Raw genomic sequence first — 16,913 nt, 5'->3', positions numbered from 1 at the left:
GTTTGAAAAACTGTTTTAGGGAAATGTTTTTCTTTGAAATAAAAATGTACACTTTGTTGCTGATTGATTGGTTTTAATTTTTTTAATCATATTAGAAATAATAATTAAAGTAATAATCCCATATGTTAAGAAACATGGTGAGTGATGATTGGAATAATAATCATTCCCAAAAGTAAGTAATAATGAACCATGTCCTGGTTGTTCTTATTCCAATATATAGAATAAAAAGACACAGTAATTGGCAGATTGATTATTTACAACAACTTTTTATTGCAATCCACAGACCTAGCAAAATCAAATGCACAACATATAAAATAAATTAAAAGCACAAGGAACAATTAGTAAATTCATACAGATAGAGCTTATATCAGATATATTCTCTCAGTACAGAAGTTAACTGTCCTGGCAGTTGATCCTGACAGATCAATTAATTAGAAGATTAACTTTCTTTCATTTGAAGCTGTCATCATTTTCATAGCCTCTGATGTAACAGTATGTTTAATACAGTGGGCCCTTGCTATCCGCTCTGGATACCAAAATCAATGGATGCTCAAGTCCCGTTAAAACAGTGGTATAGTAAAATGGTGCCACTTATATAAAATGGCAAAATCAAAGTTTGCCTTTGGAGAATTTATATATTTTTTGAATATTTTCAAGCCATGGATAGTCGAATCTGTGAACAAAGAATCTGTGGATAAGGAGAGCCAACTGTATAAGAAAGTAAAAGTGAAGTTCTGTATAGGCCAAAGATGTTGGTGGTGCATGGGCTGAATACAGCCCAGCGCAAGTCCTGAATCAAAAGGTAGTGGATGAGCTCATTCTCTTTCTGTGCTGCCTCCCCCCCCCATCTCTCTCCTACTACTTTTCTATTAGTAAAAGGATAGTTTGCTTTCAAGAGATATCTGAATTAATCGCTTGCAACAAACTTTTTATAACAGGCTGAGGGCTGAACAAGGCCCTAAGATTCCATTACCTATAAGTATCTTGATCTCATCTCTTATAATTATTTAAAAACTTTGTTACTCCTTTTTAATTGATTTGCTCATTAGGTTTTGATTACATTTGTTGGCAACTACAAGTTCCAATAAATAAAAAATGGCTAAGAAACATGGAATATACATGCCTAACTGAAGCTGCACCTGCAACATTTGTCCCCAGCTTTTGTACTGTATAATCATTGCTGTGCCTGGAAAGTGTTAAATAACATTTCAACATCAGTTTATAGAAAGCTTTCTTTAAAATTCATACTAAGTGCACTTGATTAATTTTTATACTTGTCTTCAATCATGTTCCCAGGCAGTTTACATAAAAATGCAATTAAACAATTAAAATATAGATGCAGCCTGCATAATAGACTAAAGGCAACAAGATTCAAAAACACCATAAGGGCACACAAGTAAAAGTAAAATTATATATAAAAAGGATGGGGGTTTTCAGAGAGAGGGGTTATATCCCTGGTAACCAACCACCTAACTTCAGATGATAAGGGCATCGGAAGAAGGGCCACATGGCATATGGATTTTATGTACAATGCAGTTTCACTCAAATAACTAATAATATGCAATAGATCCAAAGGATAACATCAAGCTTAAATACCTGCAAATTCCTTGCATCCTACAGGAATTTCAATTGAACCCCCAATGCTCACCTTTTGTTATCAACTCCTGAAGCTTGTGAAGCCAGGTGGAAACTCAACTACCTCTTTATGGATTGTGGATACAGCTCTCTCTTACTTCTCATGGATAACCTTTTATAGTCCATGCAGTTTTTAAAATGTATACCTTGTCTAATGATCTGAAGAAGTTACTGTATAAACAAGTGGGCATAACCATGAAAGCACACTAAATAACCCATTAAAAGCCATACATAGTACAAGTAGCACTCCATGGGTGCTCCTGGAAAATTAATTTCCTGAAACATTAACTTTGTACCTTCTTCTGTGCCAGAACACTGTTGACAAAATTGGCAGATCCCTGGAGTTGTAACTGCAGATTCCAAAGAAGACAAACCATCATGACAGTCCTCATGCACAGACAATATTATTGAGATCATTCTGTTCTTCTTGCTTTATAATGCTAGACTTGCAGTTTTTTGTTTTAGTTTCATGGGGGAGAGATATTCTGAGCTAAATACCTCTAGAGTGATACAGTCTGCCTAAACGCATAAATAAGTGTTGCCTTTTTAATTTAACTTTCAGTTATTTTTGCTTTCTGATACATAAGCCTCTTTTTCATTTGCTGATTTCCACACTCATATGTGCATGTTCTTTTGTTTTTAAGGTCTGCAACAATAAAAAAAATTGCCACTGCGAGGCTCATTGGTCTCCTCCCTTTTGTGATAAGGCAGGATTTGGTGGCAGTGTAGACAGTGGGCCAGTTAGACAATCTGGTGAGTAAATGACCAAGTTCAGAGCCAGCAGAGCAAAAGTTAAATTGTTCTGTTTGCTTGGGGCATTAGATTGCCAAAGGATACTGTTTTCATATCTCTGGCATCTATTCCTTGATACTTTTGTAAAAATGAGTTCCAGCAGTATGAAGACTGCTTAGCTTTTGGTGCCAATACATCTGTCACTTTCCCTCATATCAGTGGTACAGAATAAAGTGACAAAGCATTGTTCATTCTCCCACATTCTTCCAATCATATTGTTTTCTGCTGCAATTTTCAATTTCCTCTTCCCTGGCCTTCTATACATCTGTATCTCTTTCCATCTTTATCTTGTTGACTGGTTCACTGGCTCTCAGATTGTAACGGTTTATGTAGTCCTATGCAGCTATTATCAATATAACTTAAATAAACACATGAGAATGTAGAGTGAATTTGTGCCTTCCTCCTCCTCAAGCATTTCCATTACCCTCCTCACGTGGAGAAAGATGATCTGAAGAGAACGTCTTGTATTTTTGGAGGCTCATATGGAAAATGATGTTCTGAAGAGAGAACCTCTTATGTTTGGAGACTCTCCATGTGACAGAACACTGGAAAAATACAGTCTGAAACCTGACATTTCATGTGTAGGGAAGGTTCTCCTCTTCAGAGTGTCACACTCCACAAGATGGAAGTGGCAACAGAAGAAGTGGGGCTAGTATGCTCTCTTTCCTCATGTGTTTATTTAGCCAATATTCAGAACATTTATTTAGGTGAATAGAGGTACTGAGCTAATGTGAGCTACACACATGAGCAATCAACTGCTATGGGAAGAAGGTCAGGGAAGATCACAGATAAACTCCCCATTGATTGAAGAGTGTGCCAGTTCTGTATTCTGCTCACTCTCTAGCAGCAATTGTCTGTGCGCTCTCATAAAAATTATTTCATACTCTGATGCCATAATTATTCTCAAGGCTAATTGTTTCACCTGGATGAAAGCAGTGCTTTTTTGCATCTTCATCAACAACCTGTCCTGGAAGGCTGGAAGATTTTTAATGGCTGCCTATTCTACCTGAACCACCTTTGTCTTCATGTCATGCTTTATAAAACTGTTTCTTAATAGAATTTTAGACAGCAAATTTTTGTGGTTCTTGTCACAATTGACTCCTGACCCACACAGAAAGGGATTTAGCAGCTGTTATGTGTCACATTGCAAACTACTGTAAGAATTTTTTTAAAAAAAAAATGGTCGGTTATAATGTAGTGAAATTAAAACCATTTAAAGGTTTATTAAAAGACAGCATATAAAAATTGACAGAATGGCAGATCATTAAAAGCTTATTTCAGTTAATTCCTAAAAACCTGTTGGGATAGTAAAGTATTCTCTTGTGGTGAAACTAGAGCAAGGAAAAAGCCATCCTAGTCTCCATGGCAGGAAATTCCACCAAGATCTTATAGCTCAGACACGGCTTATACAGGGTGATAGAGCCCTTCTGAGAGCCAGCGTCCCAACCATATTGGGCTTCATAGGTCATAACCAGCACTTTGAATTGTGCCAAGAATGGACTGGTAGCAAAGGCATTGTAAAATACCTTTCAACTGTTCCAGTTTCACAAGAACAGTCTCAGTTAATCCTCTGCTGTCCCACTTTTTCAGCTGCCTTTAAAATGTCCCAGTTTCTTTCTCTTCCTACTGTCCCCCTTCATCCTTGGTTGTTGTTTTTTTCACTTCAGTTGCTGCAAACTGAGCTCAAATTGCAAAAGTAGTTTGCTGTCTATTATCTCAGCAGGAGGGAGAGGACAGGAGAGAGCAGAATCTTGGCCTTTCCTGTAGACTCAGGCAAAAGCAAACTCCAGCAGCCTCTAGTAGTTTGTCTGTTCTTCCTCATTAATAACGTTTGTCATCTGAATCATACTCTGATGTTGCTTGGCCACATGTATCCCAGTTTTTATTTGTGAAACATTGGAGGTATGCAATATGCTCCCTGCAGCCAACCCAAGTTAACAATCTTCCATAAGCCCTATTCCTCTCTGTCCAAAATCCCACAAAACTGTGGGCTGGTTCTTTGATCTCCCAGTTCATTGAGTGATTTAGGCCAATAACTTGTGCTATGTCTTCATAGCAGTTTGACTTGTGCTTGTGCATGTCTCCCCTATGGGGAGTCCCCAGTAATCCTCCCATAGCCACCACTGCAAATGATATGAGAAAGAGGCAGAGGGAAAGAGAGTTTTAGAATCCTTCCTCTTCCATTTTCCTAAACTCTGTGATCTAACCTCCGAGCAAATCTTAGTACATATTCTTTCACTTTGTTACATTAGATATGGCTTTCCTCTTAAAAATGTTCTTTCCTGCCCACTGCTCTTTGAGTAGGTACATTGGAGCCTGAAGTTGCATAGGGTTTGCTTTTTCTCTTCTACTTTTTACTCCATGGGCTGTGAAACCTCTGACATCTGAGGCAGAATTCTAAGTAAAACTGATGTGAGACCTGAAGCAGGCCTTAAATTTTCATGTGCACCAAGGATTGGCTTGGAAATGAGACCACTTTTGGTATGAATAGTGCTATTCAAAAGTAGATTAGATTGCATTTAGTTCATACTAGTTCCTGTAATGAGTTGTAATGCTGAGCTTGTGATATCATCATAATTTCCATAACAATACAGTGGCGTTACTATTTCACAGCAAGGGGTTGCCGACTAAGATGGGACTGTAAAAGAGAGAGAGAGAGAGAGAGAGACCTTCTTCAGACTTCAATTTCTGCTATAATGAAGGGAAGAAAAAAGATGACCAGGAGTTGAATGAGTGAATTTATGCCATGGAACTAAGCTCCCTTATTCCTGACTATCTTAAGAGTCAATCAATACTCGCACAGTCTTGGATATGCTGAAGTCCTTGTGCCATGCTTTTTCATAGCTTGCCTCTTTCAAAGAAACTTTTCAGCCTGCCAAATGATCCAATAAAGCCAATGGATGTGACCCAAAAAGCATTAGTCACTTTGAAATCCCAATTATTTTCAAGAGGAAGTTATGCATATGCTTCACTCTCCATCCTGTTTCAAGTGGGGCTTGGAAATGCTTAATTTTGACTGGCTGAATCATGCAAAAGGCATATAGGCAACAGAGTGTGAGCTTTGCCACATTGAGGTTTTTTTAAAAAAAGGAAATTGTGTCCACACTGCACAATTATAACAGTTCAGTCCACTTTTAGCCAGTGTGGTGTAGTGGTTTGAGCATTGGACTGTGACTCTGGAGATCAGGGTTTGAGTCCCAGCTCAGCCATGTAAACTCACTGGGTGATCTTGGGCCAGTTACACTCGCTCAGCCTCAGAGGATAGCAATGGAAAACCCCCTCTGAAGACACTTGCCAAGGAAACCTCATGATAGAGTCACTTAGCATCACCATAAGTTGGAAATGACTTAAGTCACACAACAACAACAAACCACATTTAACAGCCCTCTCTGTCCTATGGAATGCTGGGGTGTGTAGTTTAGTGAGGTACTTGTACTTCTTTGCTAGGTAAGCATAATGCTATAGTTCAGAGGAATGGACTAGAAAAGTCTCAGTGACTCACCAAACTAAAATTCCCAGCATTTATAGGACAAAGACAAGGCTATTAAAATGGTATCAAGCTGCTACAGTTGTCTAGTTATATACAGCCAAAGTGAGAATCTACTTTTATCAAACAAACTGAGCAATGTTTTGTTGCTCCAGTGACTCTACATTTCCAAATGGTCCAGGGACACAGGACATAATCAAATTGTTGTTATTGTTATTGTTTATTTATAGCTTCTCATTTTCCTGGTACTTAAAGGGGTTTACAAGAGTTTGTTTCCCTACAGAATAAAAGAATTCCTGAAGACTTAAACCATACTGCAATACTGAATATATTAGAATTTGGTGGGTTGCTTCTAGATAGAGAGCCTGTCCAATAGTGGTGCCCTGGTTGTGGAATACCTGCCCCAAAGAGGGTCTTTATGGTCTTTTCAGTGACAAGGGCTGCATCTGCACTGCAGAAATAATGCAGCTTTGATACCACTTTAACTGCCATGGCTCAGTGCTATGGAATTCTGCAAACTGCAAACTAGTGAGACATTTATCCTTCTCACAACAAACTACAAATCCCAGATTCCATAGCATTTAGCCATGATAGTCAAAGGGGTGTCAAGTTGCATTATTTCTGCAGTGTGGATGCAGCCAGACTTTTCAGCAAAAAAGGTTTGACCATTATGTTCTTTCCCTTTTAAAACCACTGTTTGCGCATTTTAGACCTTAACATTGCAGATGGTTTTACTTTGACTTTATTTCATAGCTCTTAGGTTTCTATGCTTACCTTTTAACTGTTTTACAAACGTCTCAAAAAGCGTCAGGATTTCTCAGTCCCTCTACAAGTTTCATCCTTCTCATATTTCTATCTCCCCTTTCCTTCTACATCTTCCTGGAAATTCTCCATGACTAACTCTCAACTCAATTTCAGCTACCACGAAATGTAAATAAATAATGTATATGCATGGCCAAAGCAACCCTTACTTCCAAATAAATGTATTTAGGATTAAAATATTAAATCTACCATAGGGGGAAAAATGCTGCTTTCTACCTAAAAGGAGAAATTAATCCATTTAGTATGTCAGACTCAGAAGTGGGTGCCTTCATTTTGTTTTTGTTTTTTTAAATAAAAAAATTACCTTTCAAATTGACATGTCCTCAGTTTGCCATTACTTTTCATTGACAGGATTGTGGTTTGTTTGTTTATATGTTCAAATCACAATAGGATTTTCTACTGGACTTAATTATTCTCTTTTGACATTTAGCTTTAATATGAACTCTTAATAGCATCACTTAAATTATGACCTTAGTAGCTGAACAGTAGATTCCTGAAGAATTTAATGATGGATATTTATCTGAGATAAACAAAGCAAATGCATTAAATATTCTTTAGTAACTTAGTAAGCTTTATTAAATGTTCCACACACTCAGTACACCTTTTTCAAGCATGCAGCTTTTAATGTTGTTTCTCATTCTTTCCAGCAATTCTAGCCAATAGGTTTAGCTTTCTCCTTTAGAAATATGTTTTTCAGATTTGCCCTAAGGAAAATGATTTCAGTCTGCTATTGGCATACATTTTATCCTCTCTCTTGGTGCATTTACACTATACAAATAATGCAATTTGACACCACTTTAAGTGTTGTAACACCATCCTATGGAATCCTGGGATTTGTAGTTTTACAAGATCTTTAGCCTTCTCTGCGAAAAAGTATTGGTACCTCATAAAATTACAAATCCCAGCGTTCTGTAGGATGGCACCATGGTAGGTAAAGTGGTATCAGACTGTATTGTTTCTGCAATGTAGATGCTCTCTCTCTCTGTGTGTGATATAAATTGATATTAAATACTTACTTTAATTCATACCAAAAGGAATGCCATGAATAAGGATGGAGGGTGTGTATGTGTGTTGTGTGCCTTCAAGTCATTTCTGACTTAGGAGAACTTTAAGGCGAACCTGTCATGGGGTTTTCTTGGCAAGATTTGTTCAGAGAAGGTTTGCCATTGCCTTCTCTCAAGGTTGAGAGACAGAGCCAATACTTGTTATGGACTGGTCTTGAATTCCACCATAGCCTTGCCCAGCTCTGCTTCAGTAATGTAGCAATGTGGAAAACAAATAGGAGGAGTATGCTCATGTGAGAAGAGCCAGTATTGCCAGAGGCTAGATTGTAGGTCATGGTGGAAGTTTTGTCATGACTTCTGTGTGGTCCCACATTCCCATATGCTTTATGCATTCCTCATTGTTTCAGCAGCATAGGATGGAAACATATGGGAATGCCAACCACGCCACTCCTTTTGAAATATGTATCAGCTCTGGATAAATTAAAACAGAAAGATGTATATTTGACCGCTGAGTAGATATGCAACCAATAACAGGAAATCAAGACTAGCTTTCATTTAATCTAGTCTGTGCATAAGGACTGTGAGTTTGCTTGTTTGTTTTCAGATAATCAGAGTTTGATAATAGGACTGCTAATAACCACCCTGTGCCTTCTACTTGCCGGTTTGCTTATGTACATCAAAAGGAAGACCCTGCTCAAACAGTTCTTTATTAATAAGAAGACTACAATAGAGAAATTAAGGTACATTATATGGCTTTCCTCTTTTAAAAATAAAAATCAGTAGAAACTAATTTGTTTTATTTTTGTTTTATTTACATATCACTACCTGTTGGAGATTGGAGACTGTTCAGGATTATATGACTTTCTACATCAGGTTGAGCAAAGTGACCTTTGGAACCCCAAAGTGCTTCCTTTGAATCCCCCTAAAATTGTTGCACCTACTTAAAAAAAAAAAATCCGGGTGATTATACATCCATTATCATCCCGTGACTTTAAAACATTTTAAACTGTTTTGCAACCATTTTGAGCCAGGGGAGTATAAAAAATCACCCAAATAATATTTCAAAATATATAATATATATAGAGAGAAGGGGGGGGGGGGAATTGGGATCTCTAGAGATTTGCATGTTGGTGCAGCCCACCCATGAGGCAGTCACTTACCCCTCCGCTGTTATCCACCGTGATCTGTTTGTTTGGTTTTTTTACTTTTAATATTATTCATTTAAAACAAAGCTTTTAGCTTATTCAATAAATAATGAGATAGTAACTAAAATGCACTCTCACATGCTTTTACTTAAATCAAGGTGAATAGGTGGCATCCATATTAGAGGAACAGAGTTACTTTTAATTGCTTTTTTCAGGGTCTCAGAATGCCGCATTCACTGATGTTTTCAGGGGACCTAGACATTATTGTTTTCGGTCTTCAACCCTCCTTTATTTTTTCTTTGTTATTCCTACCTATGAAGGGAAAAGGATGGAACATCTGTTGAAGTCTCCAGCACAGAAACTCAGGGAAAGGTTCTTAGGCAGCAGATGGTTGGATTCTTCATACAGTGAATAATCCAACCATCAAAGCACACATGTCCAAACTGAAGATGCAGTTGAATGTGTCTTTGCATCTAATGGGCAGCATTTTTTTAAAATGCAAATTATATCAAATTGGAGGGACCATGATAATTAATGTAATCAGACCATACATTGATGAGGAAAATTCTTTACTGTAGTCCTGGGGAAAATCCTTCCTTTGAATATTTTTTCTGAGGTATTCACTTTTCCGGAAGAAGAAACGAATCTGCCACAGTGTCAATGAGGGAATTCATTCCAATGCAAATATTAGCTTCCTTGGAGTGCGTTGTCATCATTATACTGGTGACAGTTAGCTTTGATTTTTATTCAACTTTCATCTAATACTAGGCACCAGTTTAAAAAAAAACATCAAGAGCATCCTTGGTAGCATTACATTTTAAAAATTTAAGATAATTTATACATCCTGTCACCATCAGCCTGCATTGAATAGGATAGTTCTCCCCTTGAAGAACCAGGTTCATGGCCTGGGGTGTTCCTGGTTATCCTTGCACCTAGATATTCAAGAGGCGGTAGTGCTTTTGGGTGCCTTTGGCTGATTAAGCATGTATGTCAACTGTATCTTTTTCTTAGAAAGTCACTGGTTACTGTTAGACAGGCCTTAGTTATAGGCAGATTGGGTTACTTCAATGGACTCAACTTGAGACTGCCTTTTAAAGAATAACTGGAAATTTCATTTGGCTCAAAATACAGTGACAACGATTTCATCTTCCATGAGACTATATTCTATTTACTAACTAATGCTTACAACTGGTTCCCAGTTTATTTCTGGTTGCAGTGCAAAGTATTCCTTTCCTTTGAACTGTTAAACAACATGGTTGCAAAATACCTAAGGATTCACTTTATCCCAAACTAGCCTTGTGGCTATTAAGATGAAATAGACAGGCTCTTCTCTGTGCCCCACCTATAATGGAAAAATAGTTGGTTTGGCTAAGAAACAATGCCTTCTTGATGGACATTTCATTATTATGGAACACCCTGCTCTATGGAACTTGGTGATCTCTCCTCTGTATGGATTCTGCCAACAAGTGGAGACTTTCATTTCATCAGGATTTTAGCCTACTATATTGATACTACTGGAAGAGTGTGTTTTATCTGTTGTGCCTGCCTTTGGCATGTTTGCACATATGTGTGTGTGTTTGATGATATTTCATTGTGATATTGTAATACTATGAGCCAGCTTTAGCAGCCCATATGATTTAGAAAGTCAGAATAGATGCACATATACATATAGATATAGGAAAAATGAACAAATACCTGCCATTTCCAAGGATGATTCATGCACTGAATTAAGACCACAGAGCTTTGTACAGAGCTTTGACCACAGACATGTCCCAAATGTGTTGTTGTTGTTCTTGTTATTTTGCTTTGTTGACAAGCAATTAAAACTAAGGAAAAGTTTGCCCTCATTCTGGCTTGCTTGAACTATTGAAAGATAGACATAGCCTTTTCTTTCTAGTTTAGTGAATGAACCACAGTCTCCATAGCTAAGGTCATTACAGCTTCAACACCAACTTTGTTAGAAACATCTCTTGGGTGCTGTTAAAACAGCATTTCCACAAATTGCAAGAGCTAATTAAACAGACTAGTGGCTCTAAACAATAAAAAAGTCAATATTTATTTTTATTCTTGCAAGTGCCTTAGGTGAAATTTATTTCCACTATTTACTAAAGAATTTACTAATGATAAACAAGTCCTTTGTCAAAGTACAACTCTGAAATGACATTTTAAAAATAATGTACATACTTGTATTGCAGGTCTGTGACTCCAGCAAGGCCTTCCAGTTCATTTGAACCTAATCATTTTCCCACAATTCTCAGTAAAAATCTAGTCCAGAAGCCGCAGAACTTGTACACTAATAAGGTGAGTTCTAGCACAGCTTAATTACCATTTATAAAATCTGGTATGTCTTCCCATCATCTTAAATGTTTTTCTCAGGGATAACAGCATGAAAGAGTGTAATTTTTAGAGCATTATTATTAATTGGTGAAATAGAAGCAAACCAACCTAGCCATCAAAAAATCACTTTAGTATCCAACTTCTAGTTAGGGTTGAGTGAGTATATCAAAATAGAGCTCCTGGAGGTTCTTGGTTTTCGCTCGCCCACTGACAAGCTTGTTCTAACTTGTGTCTGCATAAAGACGGCAAACTGTTCCCTCAATCTCTCCATGGATTGTATGGATTTTCCACATTTTTAATAAGGGGTACACTTATATGCGTGCACATTTCAGATAATACATATTTTATATGATTTTTTTCAATGACAAGGCATATGCATTTTTCCATGCATATTTTATTAATATCTGGTTTCAAGAGGTGAGAATTGGGCAATCTTACATTAAAATGCAAGCCCAATGTGTGTGTTTTTCATCCTTGCCTAGTTCTAGACAGATGGAGACTTCAAATAATAAAAAGAAATGAATGCATTTAGTCTCTGGAGTGCACCCAGCCATCTCATACAGAAGCAATGTTTTCCAAGCATCCAAGGATTAGTGTTTGAGTAAGCTTCTGGAAGCTGTTAATTGGTTGTTCTTTGGCTTCAGAAATGGTAAAGTAGCACATTAAAAGGGAAATAAGAGCCAATTCAAGACAACCTTGAAAGCAGTAATGTTTACACTCATTAATTATAAGATATGTCTGAAGAGAAGTATATATGCACATTCCAGCCAAGTATTTTTGATGACACTGACTTCAGTGGGAGAGTTAATCTTGTTCTTATGGGTGTGCTCCCTGCTCCCCCATCCCCAACCTTCATTGAAATCTCTGGAACCTGAAAATGCTCAAACTACTATTTTTTTATTTACTAATGTTTTATGCATCTACAGAGAAACGATCCACAAAGGATGCTAAGATATCAGATAGGTGACATTAGTAAGCCTGTGAAGACCCAAGATATAGGACGATCAAACCCACCAGAGCGTGTCTTGCCTCCCCTTTGCGAGTTATCTTGTCAGCATTCTGTTCCTAGGAAGTTGCTGCCTGCTACTCCTTCCCCAAGACATGAACAGGTATATTATTTTTAATTCTGCTATACCTTTAGTTTCCCTAGAACCATATCAAGAAGTAATGACTAGCTATTCAAACATAACTTGAATAGTTTTTGCGGGATTTTTTGGGCTATGTGGCCATCTTCTAGAAGAGTTTCTTCTTGGCTACATAGCCCGAAAAAACCCACAAAAAATATGGCTGCTGGCCATGAAAGCCTTCGACTTCACATAAGTTGAATAGTTTTTTGTGGGGTCTTCGAGCTATGTGGCCATGTTCTAGAAGAGTTTCTTCCTGACGTTTCACCAGCATCTGTGGCTGGCATCTTCAGAGAATGCATTCTCTGAAGATGCCAGCCACAGATGCTGGTGAAACGTCAGGAATAAACTCTTCCAGAACATGGCCACATAGCCCAAAAACCCCACAAAAAACTATGGATGCCGGCCATGAAAGCCTTTGACTCCACGTAACTTGAACAGATTCCTGTTCTAGTTGGACCTCTCTTAGGTACATTTCTTTGCTGAATGATGTTACATAGGCGTTCTACAATGAAAGAACTTGCTAACAGTTGTAATTGTGGCTTTCTCTCCACATCCTAAACATGACTATCTCCCTGCAATGCTTCATTAATGTTATTATATGTGACCTCTTATTTATATAGCTGTTTTAAGATGTATGTATCATCTTTAGCATGTGAATGATCTTCAAATCCTCCATGAAAAACCCACAAGGAAAAGGTAACATCCCTCTGATTTGTGAAGTAATGAAGTCCCATCTCCAGCTCCCCATTAATGCTTAAAAGAAAGCAGGAACAACATAGGGAAAAATATTGATGCAAAACAACTTAACCATTAGTCTTTGGAATTCAATGCCAAAGTTTATATAGGCACACATTGAATCACGTGGTGGTTTGTTTTTTTTAAAGATGCAAAAGAAACTAGATACTCTAAGGGGTTGTCCACACTGGCAAAAAGAAGGGGCTTCAACCTGACTAGAGGCCTATCTGTTTATGTGATGCACAAGACCGAAACAGGAGGAAATTGGGATGAAGCTGCCTCTGGGGCAAAAAATCAGAGCAAAATAATGACCATTTGTGTACTTTAATGCCGAAAGTATACATTATTGCACCAATATATAAACAGTATGATGCAAGTATGGGAATGCAGAAAGGCCCAGGCAGCTTACAGAAATGGTCTGGAGCATGCACCCTGGGCCTGGTGAGATGCAACTGCCAGCACCCTTGCTTGCCATACAGTTTTTTTCCTTTTGTCAACCCTACAGACATACAAGTGGTCAGCTGCACCATCAACCCATCACACCATTGAGCTGTTACACATCTCATGATGCAGAATTACAATAAACACAGCAGGTCACCAATAATGCAATAGATGTAATAAAGCCATACACAAACTAGACAGTCCAACATGGGCTGAAGGGGAAAGGGGGATATGTATGGGGGGCCTCCATGATTGTGCTTTGCCAGTGTGTCACCGGGCACACCAATGCACTGTACCTTATCCAATGGTGTGGCCGGTCACACAGGGCATCCAACGGGATGGCATCTGGATGGGATGAAGGAGGTAATCAGCAGTGTTCATGTGTGTAGTGGTGTACATGCATTGGGAGGAGGTGAAAAAAAATAATTGAGCAGTGTGGCTGTAGTGTGTACTCTCCATGGGTGTTTGGCCCATTGGGGCGTGGGCTGTGTGGACAGCAGGTCCCCCCCCCAATTTGGGCAAGTTCAGAGGCAACCCAGATTTCCCCCTCCATCTGCTCAACCACTTAGATCTCTTTCTGTATCTATTGTCTTTCAAATTCAATTTAGTATCTGAAGACTGTTCATAATGTTTATGTGCATGTGTATTTATTCCACAAGGAATAAGGGAAGCTGCTGATACCCTTTGCTGAGACATGTTGGACTGCTCTTCTTTCTTGTAGTTTAGAAACCTATCTATATTCTTTCAATGTTATTTCTACTTCTGGCACCAAATTTTCTGTTAAAGAAGTAATGGCTCAGAGCACATTAACTGAGGTACAGCTGTTCTCTTTTTGTTCACTGATGTCGACATCCAATAATAAAAGGTTGCCTGCCATGCCTTGATCCTGTACACAAAAACAGATCAAATAACCATGTGTAATGTTATTTTCATGCATGGGAGCACAGAGAGGGACACAATTCACAATTTTTTGCAGACCTGCAGGCAGCTAAAACAAAACCTTTCTGGAGCTAAAAGTGTATTTTCCCTCTAATTGCTGTCTCAGTAATACTGGGTTTCAGGTTATCTTTCCATTTTCAGAAATGCTGTACTAACCGAAGACCCCCAAGTTACAATGACATAATGAAACTGAGCATAATTCCCCTTACAACAAAACAGACTGAAAGTTCCCCCTCCACCATATCTGTTATTGCTAGGAGCTACAAAAAATAGAGAATCATAATTTATAACCCTACATAATCTTTCAGGAATATTTCTCATCCATGTGTTTGAGTTTCAGTTTTACTTGTAATGTCCGTCTGAAGAAATGATGTAGAGGCTGATCTTTTTTCCTTTTATTAATGGATATTTTATTGCCAGCTTTTCTTCCCTAGATGTAGTGACTGACAAACTTATTGCAGATTGCCTAATCATTCATTTAAGATGAGGGCCAATTTGCTGTGCTGGTTAGTATTTGCCTTGGATTTCATCCAGGTTCAGTTTACCAGTCAGCTTGAAATTCAGTGACCTTGGGATAGCCATTCTCTCTCTCTCAGCTTCAGAGGGTTGTTGTGAGGAAAGAGAACAGATAAAGAAGAGTCATGCATGCTCTTTGTGTTCATTTGATATAATGAATAACTAATAAATGAATAAATGAATATAATGGACACATTCTAATAGCCTTGGCATAGCAACTGTGTTATATGTTTGCTATATAATTTGTTAAGTCTAGGGGCCAGAGCAGACAGGCAAGAAAAAGCAGCTTAACCCTGGATTTTCTGAAAGCGGGTCGAAACCCCACTGTTTGCATGCCCCACTCCCAAGGCAGGCTGAACACCCAGACTGTCCATACCACACGCAGCTGCACTGCATGGTTGTTGGTTTTTTGTCACCTCCCCATCATGCATGCTCACCATTACACTAACACATAGCATGCAACCTCCAATTGCCTCTTTTTTCCTACCCAAATCCCATTCCATTGGACATCCACTGGTATGATCAGCCACACAGTTGGACATGCAATACACCATTTGTATGGTGCATTGGTGCATCAGTGTGCCCAGTGATACAACGGCAAAGCACAATCATGAAGGCCCACCATACATGCCCCCTTCATCCAATGTTCCCCTGTTGGACTGTCTGGTTTGTGTAGATTGTAATTGCATCCATTGCATTATTGGTGACCTGCCGTGTTTGACATACTTTCAAGTTTTTGCTTTGCTGGAGTCCCATACTGGCACCAGGCTGTTTATATGCCAGTACGATGATGCACATTTTCCACATTAAATCAGAGTACCAGAGCTTCTTTGGTTCTTGTTGGTCTGGGTTTGAGTCCCAGAGTGTGGCTTCATTTTGCTTTCCACTGGGTTTCACCTTAAGCATCATGATAAGCAGTTTGAAGCTGCTTTATTTGGTCCGTGTGAACCACCCCATATGTCACCAAAGGGAAGAGATTAAAAATCTATAGTTAAAACAACTGCCATCTGCCGGCCTGAGAGGGAGTTCACCAGGCAGGTCCAGCTCCATCAGGGCTAGCCTGAGAGGAAGGAGACTCCGCCCTCCATAACTGCCATCTGCCGGCCTGAGAGGGAGTTCGCCAGGCAAGTCCAGTTCCATCAGGACTAGCCTGGAAGAAGGAAGCGCCCTCCCTCCAATCCATCTGCCTTGGTCCAGGCCTCAGAGGGAGAGAAGAACCACTGGACCTCATCCCCTTTCCCTCCATCATTCCCTTCTCCTTTTGTTTCATGTCTTTTAGATTGTAAGCCTGAGGGCAGGGAACTGTCTGATTAAAAATAATATTGTAAGCCGCCCTGAGAGCCATTAGGGCTGAAGGGCGGGGTATAAATACCTAAATAAATAAATAAAAATAAAATTGTAAATTTGAAACAGCCAAATGATGTTCCTAAAGACAAATGTAGCTATTTCCAGCTTTGCTTTCAACATATTTATTAGCAGACACAATGCATTATCTTTTTGAATGGCCAACTTGTGTAGCTTTAAAAAAAATACTACACATTTGCTTGAAGAGGTTTTTTTGGAACTTTTCCTAAGAAAAATGTTTTTGGTTTTGTTTGGAACTTTCAAAGATCCCCCATTTAATTTTTATACTTTTGCTTACTTTACTACCTTATTTTCATTCATTTAATCCTTTTGGGAGAAATGTAAAATATAATTTACCGTACATAAATATACAAATAAAATAAATACAAATAGAAGTAGTGGACCCATATAATGTGAAGGTTTGTTTCAATTAAGAAACAGGTTTTGAGAGTTTTGGAGAAGACAAATTATCTTTTTATTACTGAAGCATTTACACACAAGCCAAAAGATATAACTTCACTATTATGGCCGAGCTTCAAGTGTCGTAAGATGTAACACTATTAGCCACAAAATAGTCCAGAATTTTTAG

At 38.4% G+C, this 16,913-nt stretch overlaps 1 protein-coding gene across 1 annotated transcript in view; it reads left to right on the top strand.

Moving 5' to 3' along the window:
• Window positions 1-16,913, top strand: part of ADAM12 (ADAM metallopeptidase domain 12) — a 297,265-nt gene that overhangs the window by 278,450 nt on the left and 1,902 nt on the right. The window contains exons 18-21 of the mRNA XM_089510130.1: window positions 2,280-2,388; window positions 8,345-8,480; window positions 11,081-11,186; window positions 12,149-12,331. Of these exons, the coding sequence (XP_089366256.1) occupies window positions 2,280-2,388; window positions 8,345-8,480; window positions 11,081-11,186; window positions 12,149-12,331 (534 nt within the window). The remainder of the gene's footprint in view (window positions 1-2,279; window positions 2,389-8,344; window positions 8,481-11,080; window positions 11,187-12,148; window positions 12,332-16,913) is intronic.

Source organism: Sceloporus occidentalis, unplaced genomic scaffold, assembly GCF_023333645.1.
Source record: "Sceloporus occidentalis isolate IW3139 unplaced genomic scaffold, rSceOcc1.0.p SCAF_2, whole genome shotgun sequence".
Classification (NCBI taxonomy): Eukaryota; Metazoa; Chordata; class Lepidosauria; order Squamata; family Phrynosomatidae; genus Sceloporus; species Sceloporus occidentalis.
Note: the sequence above shows the minus strand (reverse complement) of the source record. Positions and strands in the feature narration are given on the sequence as shown.